The sequence below is a fragment of the Carcharodon carcharias genome, chromosome 5 (assembly GCF_017639515.1).
Source record: "Carcharodon carcharias isolate sCarCar2 chromosome 5, sCarCar2.pri, whole genome shotgun sequence".
NCBI lineage: Eukaryota > Metazoa > Chordata > Chondrichthyes > Lamniformes > Lamnidae > Carcharodon > Carcharodon carcharias.
In genome coordinates, this window is record NC_054471.1 from 146,661,789 (window position 1) to 146,681,438 (window position 19,650).

General features: G+C 42.1%; 1 protein-coding gene across 7 annotated transcripts in view; it reads left to right on the forward strand.

Moving 5' to 3' along the window:
* Positions 1-1,504: 1,504 nt before the first annotated feature.
* The window catches only part of klhl32 (kelch-like family member 32), a 263,410-nt gene continuing 245,264 nt past the window's right edge, over positions 1,505-19,650 (forward strand). For all 7 annotated transcript variants that reach the window (XM_041188385.1, XM_041188391.1, XM_041188389.1 and 4 more), the window contains exons 1-2: positions 1,505-1,527; positions 2,101-2,281. In XM_041188385.1, coding sequence (XP_041044319.1) covers positions 1,505-1,527; positions 2,101-2,281 — 204 coding nt within the window. The remainder of the gene's footprint in view (positions 1,528-2,100; positions 2,282-19,650) is intronic.

Sequence of the window (19,650 nt, forward strand, 5' to 3'; positions counted from 1 at the left end):
ATGTTGGGTGACCAATAGTTTAATCAGAATGGAGGCAGAGGTGGGTTTAATGGATTCAGAGAGCTTGAGGGAAAATGATAGAGAAACTAGAGATAGACATAGGTTCAGCACTAAGATTTAATTGCTGGAGAAGGTTTCGTTTGGAGGGGAAACAGCTGAACAGATAGTCACAATCTTGGCGGCAAATAAATTTATGAGCTCTTTACACTTTTTTCAAAGATATCAGTGGAGGGACCACGGTGAGAGTTTAAAGGGGCCATTGGCAAGAGTGCAGGGAAGCCACGGCTACCTTTTGTTCTAGTGTGATTCTAAAGTAGGTATGATATAGAAGTGTCATAGAAATTGTGATGACTTGCAATATACATTAATGCAACATATATTAATATTATAGCCGAGCCAATCCCACTTAGAAAGGAGAGAAACAAAGTTAAGCTTCTGACCTGCTGCCTGAAAAGAACTATATTTAGCCTTGACCTTCCCCAGTGTTTACTCAGCAGTTAAACTTTGTGGCCTGAAAGGGACAGAGCATCATGTTAGCAGCAGAATGATTTTTTTTTGTATTTGCTTTTGACCTTTTAAAACAGAGTGTTATCCAGGTTGCTGTGAACAATGCCACAGAAGACAGTTGGACATCAGTAAACAATCATCTTCAACTCCACTGAAGACTCTGTACACTCACTGGCGACCACCCATCTTCTGGTCACTGTTTCAGACTGAATCTGATTATTGCAATCTCTGCGCCCTGTGGTATATATTACTATATCATCTAGTCAACCTCTGAACAATTTCAGACATTCAAATTTCTTAAAAGAAAGAAAACTAGCTAGTCATTTCAACAGACTAGGTATTTACAAAGAGCTGCCATTCTACAGAAAAAAAACATTGCTCTCATTGACCTTGAGATTTACCTACCTACAGCCATTAACCTTAGGGTTGCACACAGATGTATCTTACCTATTGTTTGATAATACATTGTGCATTACATTGTATAATGCTCCTCTCCTTATAAAACAGCATATCCTCCAGTTTAACATGAGCACTGCCATGGGAGATCTTCTGGTATTAGGAATGAGTGAATTGAAGACTGTTTGCTAACAAAGAATGTAATGTTTTGAAAGTTTTCTAGCGTTGCTTTGTAAGTCAGCTGATATATACATTTTGAAAAAAAATCTTGTGCAATACTGATACAACTATTCAACAACAAATGTAACTGCTTTATAAGCAAAGTGGTTTCTTAATTTGAAAGATAATACTGTGCAAATTGCAAAATGGAAAACCCAATGGCAGAAGCTGCATAACCATTAATCTAAAACATCCTTTCATTTGCTGTTTGTGCTAATCCTGATTCAGTGTTGGATGAGCCTTAGGAATCCATGCTTGTACAGTCAACTGGAGCCAAACCTATTCATGCTCACACATTGCTATCCCATTGTTACACTTTCAGCTGGGCTCTCTCTCACACCACCGCCTTTTGCACTGATACCTGCTGGGTCTGGATTGGAATATGCCATCTGAAATGTGCCTCAGGTACTGTGTATCTGACCCATGAGTGTATGTGATGTCACCTTAAGCAAGCTGGTATTTAATTCAGTTGAGGCATTCAAAGCTTTCATTGGATTGTGAGTTTGCAGCATTAAAATATTGTCTGCAACTTGTATTGCACAGCTAGTAAGATGTAGGAGGTTTAATGGGTTTATTTGTTTCCAGTTTTATTTTTAAGCTAATTATCTATGGTTTATGTTGAACTCTTTAAAAAAAAATAGTTCTAATGCATGCTGTGTACAAAATAGCCATTTATTTTTCTCTGCATTGCCTCAGGTTCAATTTAGGGAATTTACTTGTATGTCAAGCAGTCATGAGAATTTCAAGGCTTTGTTTCTAATCCAGCATGTGGCCCACACTAACTGGGTGGTGGTTTCATTATTTTCTAATTATTCCTTAGAGAGAAAGCTTTTGTTTTATTTGCAAAGTGTTGCTGTTTTCGTTTATTGAGAACAGTTGAGCGCAGGGAATACGATTTAGTAAGTGGAACACATTGCTAATTTAGTTTTAGGGGAAAGGCCTTAATTTTGATCACAACCTACTTTTGTTTATTTACAGCATTCAAGAAATGCTGACAGGTCACAGGCTGTGCCAATCAAAGTCTCATAAGGATGCCGTCCTAGCAGCTCTGAACCAGCAGAGGAATGATGGGATACTCTGTGATGTCATTCTGGTTGCTGAGGAACAAAAATTCCATGCCCATAAAGCAGTGCTGGCAGCATGCAGTGATTATTTCCGAGTAAGTTAGTCACCGCCTTCATGTTATCTCTGATTTTCAGAAATGACGTATGTTTTTCAATGCTTGTAAAAAGTGTTTTACATTTAAAGGTTGTTGACTGCATAGTTACAACAGTGTCTCCACTTCAGAAGTACATCATTGGCTGTAAAGCACTTTGAGAGGTCTGGCGGTCACAAAAAGCGCTATATGATTGCAAGTCTTCCTTTTATTTTCTTTCCTTGACTGATGTACATCCATGGGAACATAGACCTGCTTTGTGCAGAATAATTGTACCTTATTCAGGAATGAACCTATTTATTAATGTTTGAACAATTTTTGTATTGCATTCAAACCCATTGTAGAAAATGGTTAAAAATCAATGTAATATCTGTAGTTTACAAACAAATAACAGATAATTACAAACAGATAATTAGCAATTGGATGGTGGTGAAGAAAGTCCTCTTAAGGTTCAGAAGAAATGGAAACTCAATTATAAGCTTGAGTTTACTAAGCCTGTTATTTTTTTTAAAGAAAAGTAATTTGTTTGTCTCATATCCTATCAGATTTTAGAGAATGTCTCTTGAAAGAAAGAAAATTCTTAATCTTTTCACTGAAAGCTACAATCATGGAAACGAGGAGGCAGCACAAGTTTGATTGCTGCCGGCCTCAATGGCCCGAGCACTGATTAATCTCAATCCTCGCATCCAAGACAGGAACTATTGAAGACAAAAACAAAAATACCTGGAAAAACTCAGCAGGTCTGGCAGCATCTGCGGAGAGGAACACAGTTAACGTTTTGAGTCCGTATGACTCTTCAACAGAACTAAGTAAAAATAGAAGAGAGATGAAATATAAGCTGGTTTAAGGAGAGTGGGGGGGGGTGGGATAGGTAGAGCTGGATAGAGGGTCAGTGATAGGTGGAGATAGCCAAAAGATGTCATAGACAAAAGGACAAAAAGGTGTTCAAGGTAGTGAAATTATCTAAGGAATGTGCTAATTAAGGGTAGAAAGCAGGACAAGCAAGGTACAGATAGCCCTAGTGGGGGTGTGGTGGGGTGAAGGGAAGGGATCGAAATAGGCTAAAAGGTAGAGATAAAACAATGGATGGAAATACATTTAAAAATAATGGAAATAGGTGGGAAAAGAAAAATCTATATAAATTATTGGGAAAAAAAAGGGGGATCGGAAAGGGGATGGGAATGGAGGAGAGAGTTCATGATCTAAAATTGTTGAACTCAACATTCAGTCCGGAAGGCTGTAAAATGCCTAGTCGGAAGATGAGGTGCTGTTCCTCCAGTTTGCGTTGAGCTTCACTGGAACAATGCAGCAGGCCAAGGACAGACATGTGGGCATGAGAGCAGGGTGGTGTGTTGAAAATGCAAGCGACAGGGAGGTCTAGGTCATGCTTGCGGACAGACCGAAGGTGTTCTGCAAAGCGGTCACCCAGTCTGCGTTTGGTCTCTCCAGTGTAGAGGAAACCGCATTGGGAGCAACGAATGCAGTAGACTAAATTGAGGGAAGTGCAAGTGAAATGTTGCTTCACTTGAAAGGAGTGTTTGGGCGCTTGGACGGTTCAATTTCTCCTTAAACTCCTCTCACTTCCGCCAAATAATAGGTGTGGCTATGGGTAACCGCATAGGCCCAGTTATGCCTGTCTCTTTATGGGGTATGTGGAACATTCCTTGTTCCAGTCCTACTCCAGCCCCATCCCACAACTCTTTCTCCAGTACATCGATGATTACTTCGGTACTGCTTCATGCTCCCATCTGGACCTGGAAAAATTTATTAATTTTGCTTCCAATTTCCACCCCAAACACTCCTTTCAAGTGAAGCAGCATTTGTGACCTGCTGTGTTTCCCAGTTATTTTTGTTTTTGTTTTGGATTTCCAGCATCAGCAGTTTTTTGCTTTTATCTTAGGAACTATTGAAGTTTTAGCTGCTGCTGTAAAGAGGTGATTGCAATGGCAGCCTATAGAACTAAGTTATTTCCTATAGGTTATCTAACTTGAGAGAGCCAAGCAAGAAATTAAAAATTCACGGGGTTTGATTGCACACTTGGTCAGTTCTGTCACCCAATTTATAATGGATTAAAAAATTCAATTAGGCCTGATAGGGGGGTGCAAGGATTGCAATGAGTGAATAACCTGTGGCCATTGAGAGTACTGCAGGCATCATGCAAACTTTATGCTGTCTGCCAATTTTCATGATCGTGGCATGCAGCCCAGTGCGAAATGCACTGCTAAGTGGCTGCATGTACATGTAAGGCTAGCACTGTTTTAGCTAGCCCGCACCTCTTATAGGTAGAGGTGCATTCTGCTTGCAGCTCATTGAGCTGGCTGAGAAACACATTAAAAGCAGGAAGTAAGCTGAGCAATGGAGCAGCAGGCCAGAGAAATGGCTCCTAGATTCTAGTGTGCAGCACTGAAGGGTTTAGTGCAGGAGCTATGTCTTCTATCTGCAGGAGACCCTCCAGACAGGCACTGCAAAGGCAGTAGAGACAGATAGTCACACGGACCAATGCTAAGAGTCAGGTCAGAAGGACCTGGATGAAGTTCAGGGACCTCACACGAGTGGTCAAGGTCAGTGAATGCATCTCCAACCGCCATATTCGAATATCTGCACCACCAACCTCACACTGCTCAAAGCAGCACATCCCTGTCTCTCATCTACCAAAGATCTCAAGCAACCAGTTCTCATGCCTACCATATGTTCCACTTCACCCTCACACAGTTACCACTGCTGCAAGCCTTAGACCCAAATCTTATAGCTTCCACATATGCCAGCTATTTAGCTATGATAGGCACATCACCCAAAACCACTGCACCACACACAAGGACACTCTTTCCCTTCATTTGCAGGACAAAGTGGCACATAAAAGGAGAAAACAGCAATGAGCAATGGGGGAAAGAATCATAGAATCACAGAATTGTTACAGCACAGGAAAAGACCATACAGTCCATCTTGCTGTAACATACATACGAAAATACAAATTAGGAGCAGGAGTAGGCCACTTGGCTCCTCGGGCCTGCTTTGCCATTCAATAAGATCGTGGCTGATCCAGTTGTAACCTCAACCCCACATTCCTGCCTACCCCGATAACCTTTCACCCCCTTGTTAATCAAGAACCTATCTAGCTCTACCTTAAAAACATTCAAAGACTGTGCTTCCACTGCCTTTAGAGGAAAAGAGTTCCAAAGACTCACAACCCTCAGAGAAAAAATTCCTCCTCAGCTCTGTCTTAAATGAGTGACCCCTTACTTTTAAACAATGACCTCCCCTAGTTCTAGATTCTTCCACAAGAGGAAACATCCACCCTGTCAAGATGCCTCAGGATCTTAAAGGATTCAATCAAGTTGCCTCTTGCTGTTCTAAATTCCAGTGGATACAAGACTAACCTGTCCAGCCTTTCCTCATAAGACAACATTCCCATTCCTGGCATTAGTCTAGTAAACCTTCTCTGAATTGCTTCTAATGCATTTATATCTTTTCTCAAATAAGGAGACCAGTACTGCACATAATACTCCAGTTGTGGTCTCACCAGTGCCCTGTATAACTGAAGCATAACATCCCTATTTTTGTAATCAATTCAGCTCACAATAAATTATAAGTTCTATTAACTTTCTTAATTACTTGCTGTACCTGCATACTAGCCTTTTGTGATTCATGCACTAGGATATCCAGATCCCTCTCAATCTGAGCTCTGCAATCTCTGCCCATTTAGATAATATGCTTTTTTAATCTTCCTGACAAAATGGACAATTTCACATTTTCCTACATTATACTCCATTTGCCAGATCTTTGCCCATTCATCTATGTCATTTTGTAGCCTCCTTATATCCTCTTCACAATTTACTTTCCTACCTATCTTGTGTCTTGTGACTCTTTCAAAGCATGCCAATAAATTGGTTAAACATGATTTCCCTTTCACAAAACTATGTTTACTCTGTCTGATTGCCTTGAATTTTTCCAAGTGCCCTGATATAACATCTTTAATAATACTGTCTAACATTTTCCTTATGACAGATGTTAGGTTAACTGGCCTGTAGTTTCCTGCTTTCTGCCTCCCTCCCTTTTTGAATAAAGGAATTACATTTGTTATTTTCCAAACTATTGGAACCTTCCTCGATTCTAGGGAATGTTGGAAAATTAAAACCAATGCATCAACAACCTGACTAGCTACTTCTTTCTAGACCTTAAGGTAAAGTCCATCCAGCCCTGGGGATTTGTCAGCCCGCAGCCCCAACAATTTGCCCTAACCACTTCCCTGGTAATTGTACCTTTCCCGAGTTCCTCACTCCCTTTCATTTCCTGATTTACAGCTATTTACGGGATGTTACTTGTGTCCTCTACAGTGAAGACTGAAGCAAAATACCTGTTTAATTCATCCACCATCTCCCTACTTTCCATTATCAATTCCCCAGACGTGCACACTGTAGGACCAACGCTCACTTTGTTAACTCTTTTCTTATTTAAATATCTATAGAAACTCTTACTATCTGTCTTTATATTACTAGCTAGCTTCCTCTCATATTCTAATTTTTCCCTTACTATTAAGCTTTTTGTCATTCTTTACTGTTCTTTATATTCTTTCCAATCTTCTGACCTGCCACCTATCTTTGTGTAATTAAAAGGCTTTTTCTTTAAGTTTGATACTCTCTTTAACTTTTTTAGTCAACCATGGATGGTGGGTCCTCCCCTTGGAATTTTTCTTTCACATTGGAATGCATCTATTCTGTGTATTCTGAAATATTCCTTTAAATGTCTGCCATTGAACTTCTTTTGACATATCCCTTAACCTCATTTGTCAATTACTTTAGCTAGCTCTACTTTCATGCCCTCATAATTGCCCTTATTTAAGTTTAAAGTACTAGTCTTGGACCTTCCATCAAAATGAATGTAAAATTCAATCACATTATGATTGCTGTTATCTAGGGATGCCTTTACCATGAGGGAATCAGTTAATCCTATCTCATTGTTCAATACCAGGTCTAGTATAGCCTGCTCTCCGGTTGGCTCCAGAATGTGCTGCTCCAAGAAATGATTCCGAAAACATTCTATGAACTCTTCATCTACGCTACTTTTGCCCATCTGATTTTTCTATATGTAGATTAAAATCCCCCATAATTACTCCTGTACCTTTTTGACAAGCTCCCATTACCTCTTCTTTTATACTCTCTCCTGCCGTGTAATTACAATTAGGGGGCCTGTGCATCACTCCCACAAGTGACTTCTTGTTTTTATCATTTCTCATCTCAACCCAAACCACTTCTGGTTTTCCGAACTGAGGTCATCCCTCTCTAATGTGCAAATTAACAGAGCCACCCTTCCACCTTTTTCCTAACTTCCTGTCCCTCCTAAATGTCACGTACCCTTCGACATTCAGGTCCCAATCTATGTCATCCTGTTGCCATATCTCTGTGATGGCTATCAGACCGTACTTATTTATTTCTATTTGCAGTATTGGTTTATCTGTTTTGTTTTGAATGCTACATGCATTTAGATACAGAGCCTTTAATTTTGTCCTTTTATTATTTTGTCGTGTCTAGCCTTATCTGTTGATTTACTCTTAGCTTTGTACTCTTTGTCCCTTCCTGTCATGTTCTGTTTATCATTTCTCATATTAATACCTTTCTCCCTTGCCTTGTCTTTGCTGTTTGGTTTGCCACATCTTCCCAGATTTGGTCCTAACCGCAACTGTTTAATTTAAAACCCTCTCTACTTCCCTAGTCATGCGGCTCGTGAGGACACCAGCCCCAGCACAGTTCAGGTGTAGACCATCCCAACGGTACAGATTCCACTCTCCTCATTACTGATGCCACTGCCTCACAAACTGGAACCCATTTCTCCCACACCAGTCTTTGAGTCACGCATTCATTTCTCTAATCTTATTTGTCCTATGCCAATTTGCACGTGGCTCTGGTAGTAATCCAGAAATTATTACCTTTTGAGTTTCTGTTTCTTATTTTGGTGCCTGGCTCCTCATACTGACTATGCAGAGCCTCCTTCCTCATCCTACCTATGTTGTTGGTACCCACATCGACCATGGTAAGCTCTCTCTCCCACTGCAAGTTCCTCTGCAGATGTCCTGAACCCTGTCACTGGGCAGGCAATGCCGCCATCTGGACTCTTGCTCTTTGCTACGGAGAACAGTGTCAATCCCCCTCATGATAGTGTCCCCTGCTGCCTCTATGTTCCTTTTATGCTCCCCCCACTTGGGTGGCTTCCTGTACCACGGTGCCATGGTCAGTTTGCTCATCCACCCTGCACCCTCTGCTTTCATTCAAACAAGCTGAGAGAGCCTCAAACATATTAGGCAATTGCAGAGGCCTGCACACCTGCCTTCTGGGTCCCCTTACCTGCCTCACTTGCAGTCACACCCTCCTGTCCCCAGGCACTGACCAAATTAGAGGACCCCATCCTAAGTGGTGTGACTGCCTCCTGGTATAAAGCATCCAGGTAACTTTCCTCCTTCCTGATGTGTCACAGAGTCTGCAGCTCAGCCTCCAGCTCAAGGCCTTTGACTCTGAACCAAAGTTCCTCAAACCACAAACATTTACTGCAGATGTTTTCGCCCTGGATCACAATGTTATCCAGGAATTCCCACATGCTGCAGCCTTGAAACATCACCTGTTCTGCCATCCTTAGTGTGTTTAACTAATTACTTAACCATATTAATCAATTATTTATGTGCTTTTTTAATATATTTTATTAACTTTACCACCAATTTGTGCACTATTTTAAACCTTGGGGATAGAATAGAATTTACCAGGTACTCGGCAAACAGCTAGCACATTTCCCTGTAGTCAAGCAAGAACAAATTCCTATGGGGCGAGAAAGATAGAGAAAGGAAACAAACACCTCCTTCTCCCAACTCCCAAACCCTCACCTTTTGCCAAGCTCCAAGTCTTCATTCAACTGCACTCCATTTGCCAAGGCTACACTAAAGAACCCTGAATTCGTAGCAATCCAACCAGTTAGCTAATTAACTACTCAATTCCTCCAGCTGAGAGTGAGTTTACCTTATCTAAACTGCAAGAAAGAAAGAACTTAGCCTGCTTACACAGTACTTTCTAATTGCTGCTCATTCCAGACTAGAATAGATTTTAAGAACAAAATTAACGCTTAAAACTGCCCCCCTCACCAAATTCCAAGTCTTCACTCAGGTCAGCTCCACTCCATTGGTTCTTGCTCTACTACGGGAGCAATTCATGTACTGCCACACCCCTGCCCTCTCCTTTCTCCCCTGCACATTCCTCCTTTTCAGATATTTAGAACAGTTAGAAAATGTAGAAAAAAATTACAGCACAGAAGGAGAATAAATGGCTTCATGCTCTTGCACCCTTTTGGAGAGGATGGGTGTTTGGCAAGCAGTGTCTCTGTAGCAATGCAGGATGATGGTATGGTCCTGCCTTATGTACCATCTGAAAGCCCACTTCACCCTTGTCCCATAATCTTGTCTGATATGCAAGTTGCAGATTGTAACCATGTACCTCTTTCTCTCTACCACTTCCCTCAACCCAACCGTTTCCCCCTTGTGCATTTATGCTTTCAGATATGTAAGAACTGCAGCCTGGTCAGCTAGTAGTGCCAGAGGATGAAGGCCCCGAGGAAGAACAGACCTCTGGGGAAAAAATGCCGCCACTTGATCTGACACTTTTTAGCTGCCAGCTTAGGCCACATGAAATTCAGAGGATCACCCAGAGGTGGGAGCTGTACGTGGTGAGTCATTGTGCACAAGTGGGCTGTAGCCGGGCTGTAGGCAAGGATGGTATGGATGCCATATCCTTGAACAGTGAGGTCGCAGATGAGTTCTGCTGCAGGTGATGAAAGGAAAAGGCTGATGGACAGGCACACACAAATATTTGATGCGTTGACAGGCATAATAGAGAACTTATTTTCATTGTCACACTGTTAAGGAGCATAGAGGAATCCAGCTTCAACTTGGCACAGCTTGGAATACATCCTTTCCAACATGAAAGTTGTGGTGCACTTAGGAAGAACACAGCAGACGCAGACAGCAACGCCTGATGACTGTTTCTGATTCCATTACAGCGCAGGCAGAAGCCATGCTACATCATGCAAGCTCAGTTCAGACTGGTGCCATCATAGCTGTGGATATGAGTGCTCAAAGAGGCTGCAGGGCTTTGCAGCGGTCCAGCAATCTGTGCTCCAGCAGATTACTAGGATTGCTCAGGTGCCAGTCCAGGAGAGTGACAGTGGCTCCATGGTGCACAAAAGAATGACAGCATTCAGGCCCCATCACTGTCGCTCCAGTAGTATCCCTGCTGTTGCCCGTCAGCCAGCCAGTCCAGACCACTGCCACCCATGCTAAGATGGTGCAGCCTGAAGCTGGGCCTCGTTCCTTGAGAGCATTCTGCAAAACAATCTGCAGTATCCTTCATTGAAACCCAGAAGCTTTCCATTTGTAATGCTGCAGCGACAGAGCACTCATCAAGAAAAAGCACCCACAAGACTGGCACTAAGAAAACACACTAATGAATGAATAGTTCATTTATGTTGGTATAATTGGATATGTTGTTTGATAAAGATGTTACGGAAAGGTTTACATTAGTGGCTCTTATTGCAAGATTTTGGTGAAGAGGATGCAGAGATGGGATGTCACAGATGGGTGGGAAATCATGGAACTTGTTGGTGTAGGGATAATGTCCTGGGGGAACTGGAATCTGAGTAGGTGCCTGCAGACGTCAGGCAGAGAAGTGTGCTGAATGCCTCCTCTCTGCTTGCACACCTTCCTCCTCCTCTTCTTTCTTCTCTTCCCTTCAAGGTGCCTTCCATATGTCAGGTTGGCAATGCCTGAGCCTTCATAATAATGAGCTTGTGGAGGAAGCAGAAGTCGAACACAAAATTTGAGACATACTCCAGCAAGTATTGTAGAGCTCCCTGCTGAGTGATCCAGACAGTGAAATAGTTGCTTAAGGACACTGACGTCTTACTCCACAATGTATCTGGTGGCAGCATGGCTATCATTATCCTTGTGTGGTCTAGTGGTGAGGGTTGGGGGAGGGGCTGCCGTAAGCCATATGTGCAGCAGGTATCCCTTGTCTCCAAGTAGTGAGCCCCTGATGGTTCTTGGTGTTCTGAAGATGATGGGAATGTCAGACTGCCTTGGGATGAAAGCTTCATGGCAGCTGCCAGGATAATGGGCATTTATTGACACACTACTCTGTGCATAGTCACACATCAACTGCACATTAATGGTGTGGAAGCCATTGTACCTACACCTCTTCCTGTTGATAGGTGGCCTGCAGGTCCATGTGCAGATGCTGTCTCCCTGCACCTTTGGGAATCCTAATATCCTGGCAAAGCCATGTGCCCTCTCATCCTGCTTCATTCTGGTTAGAGAGAACACAAATGGTAGGAATAGGGATAGACCATAAAGCTGTCAAGCCTGCTCTTCTATTCAAGGCAATCATGGCTGATCTTGGACTTCAACTCCACTTTCCCGCCTGCTCTTCATATCCCTTGATTCTCTGAGACACCAAAAATTTGCCTATCCAGCCTTTAGTATATACAATGATGGAACATCCAAGACCCTCTGGACTAGAGAATTCCAAAGATTCACAATCCTTTGAGTGAAGAAATTTCTCCTCATTTCAGTCCTAAATGATTGTCCCCTTATCCTGAGAAAACAAAGAACTTGCCTCTCCTCATACACATGGCTTCCATCACCTCTTAGATGCAGTGATAAAAAGTGTACTGAAATATGTTCACAACACTGCCTGCTCCTGTCTGAAATGATCCAGTCATGTAGAAGTTCAGAACAACAATGTCCTTGACTGCCACTCTAGCACCTTCCTTGTGCCAGTGTTGAAAGACGTAGCTCTATTCTGTGACTACCTTCTTGATGAATTGCCGGTGTCTGAGATATTGATCCTGGCTGAAGCGGAGGAAGGGAGAAGTGCTCCCTGAAGGCCCTGAAGGGTAGGGCCTTCTGTGGAGAGTCCTCCTCTTCCTGTCTCTGCACACAGCCTCCCCTCTTTGCAGTCTCTGCTTCAATTGCCTGTTGTGTTGCAAACCCAGAGGCACTGCATTTACAGCCCCACATTGCAACTTTTCAGAGGACAGGTTACAAAACTCTTGCTGGGATAAACGGGTCATTTTTAGGTTGGCAAGCCATAACTAGTGGGGTGCCACAGGGATCAGTGCTGGGCCTCAACTGTTTGCAATTTATATTAATAAAATGGATGAAGAGACTGACTTTATTGCAGCCAAATTTGCTGACAATATAAGATAGGAAGGCAATCAAGTTGTGAGGTGGATACAGCATCTGCCAAGGGATATAGATAGGTTAAGTGAGTGGGCAAAAGATTGGCAGATGAAGTGTAGTGCGGGAAAATGTGAGAATGTCCATGCAGGTGGGAAGAATAGAAAAGTAGAATATCATTTAAATGAAGAGAGACTGCAAAATGCTGCAGTACAAAGGGATATGGGTGTCCTCGTACATGAGGTCTGAAAACTTTAGCACGTAGGTACAGCAAGTAAATAAAAAGGCAAACAGAATGTTGGCATTACTTGCAAAGAGGATGGAGTATAAAAATAGGGAAGTCTTGCTACAACTGTACACTATGCAGGTCATTGATTAGATCACACCTACAGTATTGCGTGAAGTTTTGTTCTCCTAACTTAGGTTATACTTACATTGGAAGCAGTTCAGAGAAGGTTTTTAGGTGATACCTGGGAGGATGGGTTATCTTATGAGGAAAGGTTGAGCTGGTTGAGCCAAACTCATTGGAGTTTAGAAGTGTGAAAGATAATCTTATTGAAACATATAAGATCCTGAGGGGGCCCGACAGGATAGATGCTGAGAGAATGTTTCCCCCCATGGGGGAAATCTAGATCTAGGAGGCACAATTTCAAAATTAGGGGTCTCCCATTTAAGGTGGAGATGAGGAGGAATTTTTTTCTCTGGTTGTTATTCTTTGGAACTCTCTTTCCCAGAAAGCAGTGGAGGCTGAATCATTGAATATACATAATGTTAATCTACACGGGGGCTATGAGTTATGTGGGGCAGGTAGGAAAGTGGAGTTAGGGCACAATCAAATTAGCCATAATCTTATTGAATTGCAGAGCAGGCTTGAGGAGTCAAATTGCCTATACCTCCTACTCCTGTTCCCTCTGTCAGTATGTACTCAGCTCCATGTCAGGATGCAGCAAAATTCTCTACCAAATCTACTTTTATTACCTCCAAGTCACTCCACTGTACCTCTGCAAACTTTGCAAGAGCAGAAGTAAGTCAAAAGCAACTCACCTGCAAGTTGGATGGCTTGCCCTTTAAATAAAACCTTTGTGCAGCTGAGCACATTTTCACTTTTGAACGAATAGGCCAAAGCGTTCACTGAACCTGTGTGGTCTAAAGCTTTGCAGAACTTTTATCAAACCAGCCTGAGAGGATGACGAATTCATGATCTGCCCAATGCAGAAGCTTCTGCCCTTCCCAGCACGAGATGCCAAGCCAGAGGTGGCCAGTGCACTGCACACACCATTTTCTCACTTCAACTTTCCAAAGTGCTGGCACTTGTGATGCTACCGAGCCCAGTTTTGTGCCCCTTGTTATTTTTGCCAGATCACTTTACTGTGCTCAGAGATTTTTAAGACTTAAAAACAGCTGTGCATGTTTATTCCAATTAAAAAATAATCTTTTCAGCTGAACAATTTTTTTCAGCCTCCTGTTTTGTCTTGAGTTAAGAATCTAGATGCCTAACAGAAAGATCCGTTACATTAAGGGTTAACCTGGGACTGAGTACTGTACCACCCACCAGTAGTGTAAGAAGGCACCTGTCCTAGAGCTTAGGTAGGCAGTGTAGAGCTAGGTAGCAGCATGAAAGGAAAAGCCATGGAATCCTCTTCTTACCTGTACCCTCTACTGTAAATGTGTTCATAGTTCAGTAATGTTAATAAAGACTTCTTAATAACTTCTACGAAACTGCTTAATGCTATCTAAGCAGTATGCACCATGGGTATCGACAACCCAACAACACAACAGCAGCTGGAGATCGAAATCCACATCCTCTAAAAAGACTGAAAAAATCCAGAAAAGGACACCAGCAATAAATTCCTGTTCCAAAAAAAACTCACTCAAGAAGCTAAGAAAACTCACCTGAAAAGCAGTGGTGATAAAAGACCCTGGAAGCAGATGGAAAGGTAGGAGTTAAGTTCAAGTTAGAGTCTCCAGTGGATCCCTCTGGAAGCAGCTTCAACAAAGCAGAGCTAGCAGCCTGCAGGGTGGGATACAACCTTTTTAAAGTTCCAAGGAAGCCAGTCTTCTGAACTATTTTTTACCTCAGCAATGTTAATAAAGATTTCCTGATAACTTCTACGAGACTGCTTAATGGTGTCTAAGCAGTACACACCATGGGTGGTGACAATCCAACAAACAAGATGGGCTTTCTTTAGGGTTTGCCTGTCACCCTAGGAATGCTACTATAGACTGTTATTTGAAAAAAAAATTCTTGTTCTTATACAGATGTTTATATATCTCAGTACTCGACATGAGTTGTACTTATGCTTATCATCAGCTCTTAGTCATTTGTCATTGCATCATGCTTATAGCAGTATCAGGTGCTCCTGCTGTTAAATCTTTACATAGCAAATTGATGGAAGGTGTTGTTGGCAGTGCTATTGAACAACACTTACTCAACAATAACCTGTTCACTGACATTTCGTTTGGGTTCTGCCAGGGCCATTCAGCTCTTGACCTCATTACAGCCTTGGTCCAAAAATGGACATAAGAGCTGAACTCCAGGTGTGAGGTGAGAGTGACTGTCCTGATATCAAGGCAGCATTTGACAGAGTGTGGCATCAAGGAGCCCACAGCAAAACTGGAGTTAATGGGAATCAGGGGGAAAACTCTCCTCTGGATGGAATCATACCTAGCACAAAGGAAATTGGTTGTGGTTATTGGAGGTCAATCATCTCAGTTCCAGAACATCACTACCGGAGCTCTTCAGGGTAGTGTCCTAAGCCCAACCATCATCAATGATCTTCGTTCCACCATAAGGTCAAAAGTGGGGATGTTTGCTGATGATTGCACAATGTTCAGCACAATTTGTGACAACTCCGATACTGAAGCAGTCCGTGCCCATATACAGCAAGATCTGGACAACATTCACTCTTGATCTGTTAAGTGGCAAGTAAATTTTGTATCACAGAAGTGCCAGGCAATGACCATCTCCAACAAGAGAGGATCTAACCATCGCCCCATTCAATGGCATTACCATCGTTGAATCTCAACAATCAACACCCTGGGGGTTACATTGACCAGAAAGTGAACTGGACCAGCCATATAAATACTGTGGCTATAAGAACAGGTCAGGGGCTGGGCGGTCTGCAGAGAGAAACATGCAACCTGATTCCCCAAAGCCTATGTACCATCTACAAGGACCAGGAGTGTGATGGAATACTCACCATTTACCTGGATGAGTGCAGCTCTGACAACAGCAAGAAGCTTGACACCATCCAGGACAAAGCAGCCCACTTGATTGGCATCCCATCCATCACCTTAAACATTTACTCCCTCCACCATTGACTCACAGTGGCAGCAGTGTGTACCATCTACAAGATGTGCTGCAGCAACTCATTAAGGCTCCTTCAACAGCATCTTCTAAACCCATGACATCTACCGCCTGGAAGGACAAGGGCTGCAGATGCATGGAAACATAATCATCTGCGAGTTCCCCTTCAAGTCATATGCCATCCTGACTTGGAATTATATTGTCATGCCTTCACTGTTGCTGAGTCAAAATCCTGGAATTCCCTTCCTAACAGCACTGTAGGTATTCCAACAACACATGAATTGCAGCGCTTCAAGAAGGCAGCTCACCATGACATTCTCATGGGCATTTGGGGATGGGCAATAAATGCTGGCCCAGCCAGGGACACCCACATCATGAGGCAGATTTTTAAAAATATTCTTTCACAAGTCTTTATCCTAAGTATATACATACTCCTATATCTGCCCCCAAAGTTTCAGACTTCAGAGGGTTAATCTTGGTGGTGCCTTGACCAATCTCCCTGATCTGGTCCTGATTTCATTTCGAATTTGAGGATGAACTGCACTCTTATTGTCCAATAGGAGTGTCTTCCACCTGGGTGATTGTAGAGTTTCTACTTGTTTCTGGTTCTTCGTCTCCATCCGGATCTCAGTAGTACGTCCAACGTTCCATTGGTTTCCTTCCCAATGATATTGAGGCTCTTCGGTTTCTTCTGATATTTCCCTGGTCTGTTTCAATTCAATAAGATCTCGGTTGTGAAGCTCTTTTATTACAATTCCTTCTTTCTGTTGATTCTGTATCCACACACTCTCGTCAGGCTATAGGATTTTCAAGTCTCATTCTCTGTTCCTGAAGCTCAAATTATGAGCTTGATTGTCTCTTTGTTGCTTCCTAACTTTCTCACGATCATGTGAGATAATGTTAGGTTGTAGTGTTTGTTGCAGAGCTGGAAGCTGTGTTCGCAGCCGTCTTCTCATCAGTAGTTCTGGTGGCGAGAACACTTTATTTTTGCTGGTGAGGTTCTGTACCTAAGAAGGGTTAAATTAATATCTTCATTCTTTTTCATCAATTCCTTAATTGTTTGAATTCCTCTTTCTGCTTCTCCGTTCGACTGAGGATATCTAGGTGAACTATTCACATAAATGGAACAATATTCCTGCACAAAGTTGTGGAACAGCTCATTAACAAACTGAGGCCTGTTTTCTGACACAATGTCCAGGATGTCATATGTCATGAAGATTCTTCTTAGTGGTATATGGGCTGCCTCTGCAGTGGTGCTGTGCCATCTATGCTTTAAATATATAAAAAGGAAGAGAGAGGCCAAAGTGAACATAGGCCCCTAAGAGAATGAGGCTGGGGAAATAATAATGGGGAACCAGGAAATGACAGAGGAGTTGAATAAATACTTTGCATCTATCTTCTCGGTAGAAAACACTAATAGCATTCCAAAAATACTAAATAATCAAGGGCCAAAAGGGGGGTGGAGGAAATAAGTACAATTACTACCACTAGAGAACAAGTACTCAGGAATCTAATGGGACTAAAGGCCGACAAGTCCCTGGACCTGATGGGTTAAATCCTAGGATATTAAAGGAAGTAGCTACAGAGATAGTGGATGCACTGGTAGTAATCTTCCAAGAATCCTTAGATTCTGGAAAAGTCCCAGAGGATTGGAAAACTGCCAATGTAACACCCTTATTCAAAAATGGAGGGAGACAAAAAACAGGTAACTATAGGCCAGTTGCTTAACATCCATCATTGAGAAAATGTTAGAGCCTTTTATAAAGGATGTAATAGCGGAGCATTTAGAAATGCATAATATAATCAAATAGAGTAAGCATGGCTTCATGAAGAGGAAATCATGCCTAACAAATTTATTAGAATTCTTTGAGGAGGTAACGAGCAGGATAGATAAAGGGGAACCAGTAAATGTAATATATTTGGATTTCGATGAAGTACTGCACATAAGGCTACTTAATAAGATAAGAGCCCATAGTGTTGGGGGCAGTGTATTTGCATGGATAGAGGATTGGCTAACTAATAGAAGACAGAGAGTTGGGATAAGGGGGGCATTTTCAGGATGGCAACCTGTGGAGTGCCACAGGATCAGTGCTGGGGCCCAATTATTTACAATATATATTAATGACTTGGATGAGGGAAATGAATGTACTATTATCAAGTTTGTGGATGACACAAAAATAGATGGGAAGGCAAATGGTGAGGATGACGCAAGCAGTATATAGAGGGATATAGACAGGTTAATTGAGTGGAAAAAACTTGGCAGATGAAATATAATGTGGGAAAATGTGAGGTTATGTACTTTGGCAGGAAGAATAGAAGAGCTGAATATTATTTAAATGGAGAAAGACTGCAGAAAGCTGCAGCACAGAGTGATTTGGGGGTGCTCATGCACAAATCATAAAAAGCTAAGTATACAAGTTCAGCAGGTAATAGTGAAGGCAAATGGAATGTTGGCCTTCCTTTCAAAGGGAATGGAGTATTAAAATAAGGAAGTCTTGCTAAAACTATACAAGGTGTTAGACCACACCTAGAATACTGTGAACAGTTTTGGTCCCCTTATCTAAGGAAAGATATACTGGCATTGGAAGCAGTCCAGAGAAGGTTCACTCAGTTGATTGTGGGTATGGAGGGATTTTCTTATGAGGAGAGGTTGAGTAGGCTGGGTCTGTACTCTTTGGAGTTTAGAAGAATGAGAGGTGACCTTATTGAAATATATAAGATTCTTAGGGGGCTTGACAGGGTAGATACTGAAAGGTTGTTTTCCCTTGTGGGAGAGTCTAGGACCAGAGGGCATAATCTCAGAATAAGGGGTCACCCATTTAAGACAGAGCTGAGGAGGAATTTCTTCTTTCAGAGGGTAGTTAATCTGTGGAATTCCTTACTGCTGAGTGCTGTTGAGGCTTGGTCGTTAAGTATACTTAAGGCTGAGATCGACAGATCTTTAATCAGTAAGGGAATCAAGGGTTATGGAGAAAGGCAGGAAAGTGGAGTTGAGGATTATCAGATCAGCCATGATCTCATTGAATGGCGGAGCAGACTCGATGGGCTGAATGGCCTACGTCTGCTCCTACGTCTTATGGTCTTTTGGTCTTCAAACCATTTGGAGTGGTAATGAATGATGATGTTGAAAACTTTGCCTTTAAACTCAAATAAATCCATTCCCAGGTGACACTAAAGCTTCGAAGGAAAAGTGGAGGGTGCCAGCAGTTTGCTCTGCTGTTTGCTATTCACTGCACAAGTAAGCTAATTGTGATTAACTCTTCAATGGAGTGACTGTTGCTTGGCCACCAGACTGACTGCTGGGTTCTTGCTCGGCATTTCACCATTCCCAAATGACCTTGATGGATTTTCTGGTGAATGTCAAGTCAAGGTATTTTAGGGATGACTAGTCTGTCATTAAAAACTGAGAAATCATTGATGATTGTGAGATGTTTTCTCTGTTTGAAGTACTGGCAAAGCACTGGGTTGTTAGGAAAATAATTTGGCCATCCTTTCTGGCAGTACTCTTTCATTTTGATGCACTCGTCTTCCTGCTGTTGTGTTTGTTTAATTTCTTGTAATCTCTTCTCAGTGGCTGTTAAATTGTAATGAGAAAAGTATATGCTTCCGCTTCCTCAATAAAATTTAAATCTTCCAGTTTGACTCCTTCCACTGGTATTCTTGACAATGCATCCGTTGTGGCCTGGCATTTTCCTTGAATGCACTAGTAGCTGTATCGTATCTCATGAGTTTTAGTCTAAAACACTGAATTCTATGTGGCATTCTAGCTATTTCCTTTAGGTTATGAAGAGTAACCAAATGTTTGTGGTCAGAATCTATTTGGACTGTTGCCTTAAAAGGGATGTGTAATTGGGAATC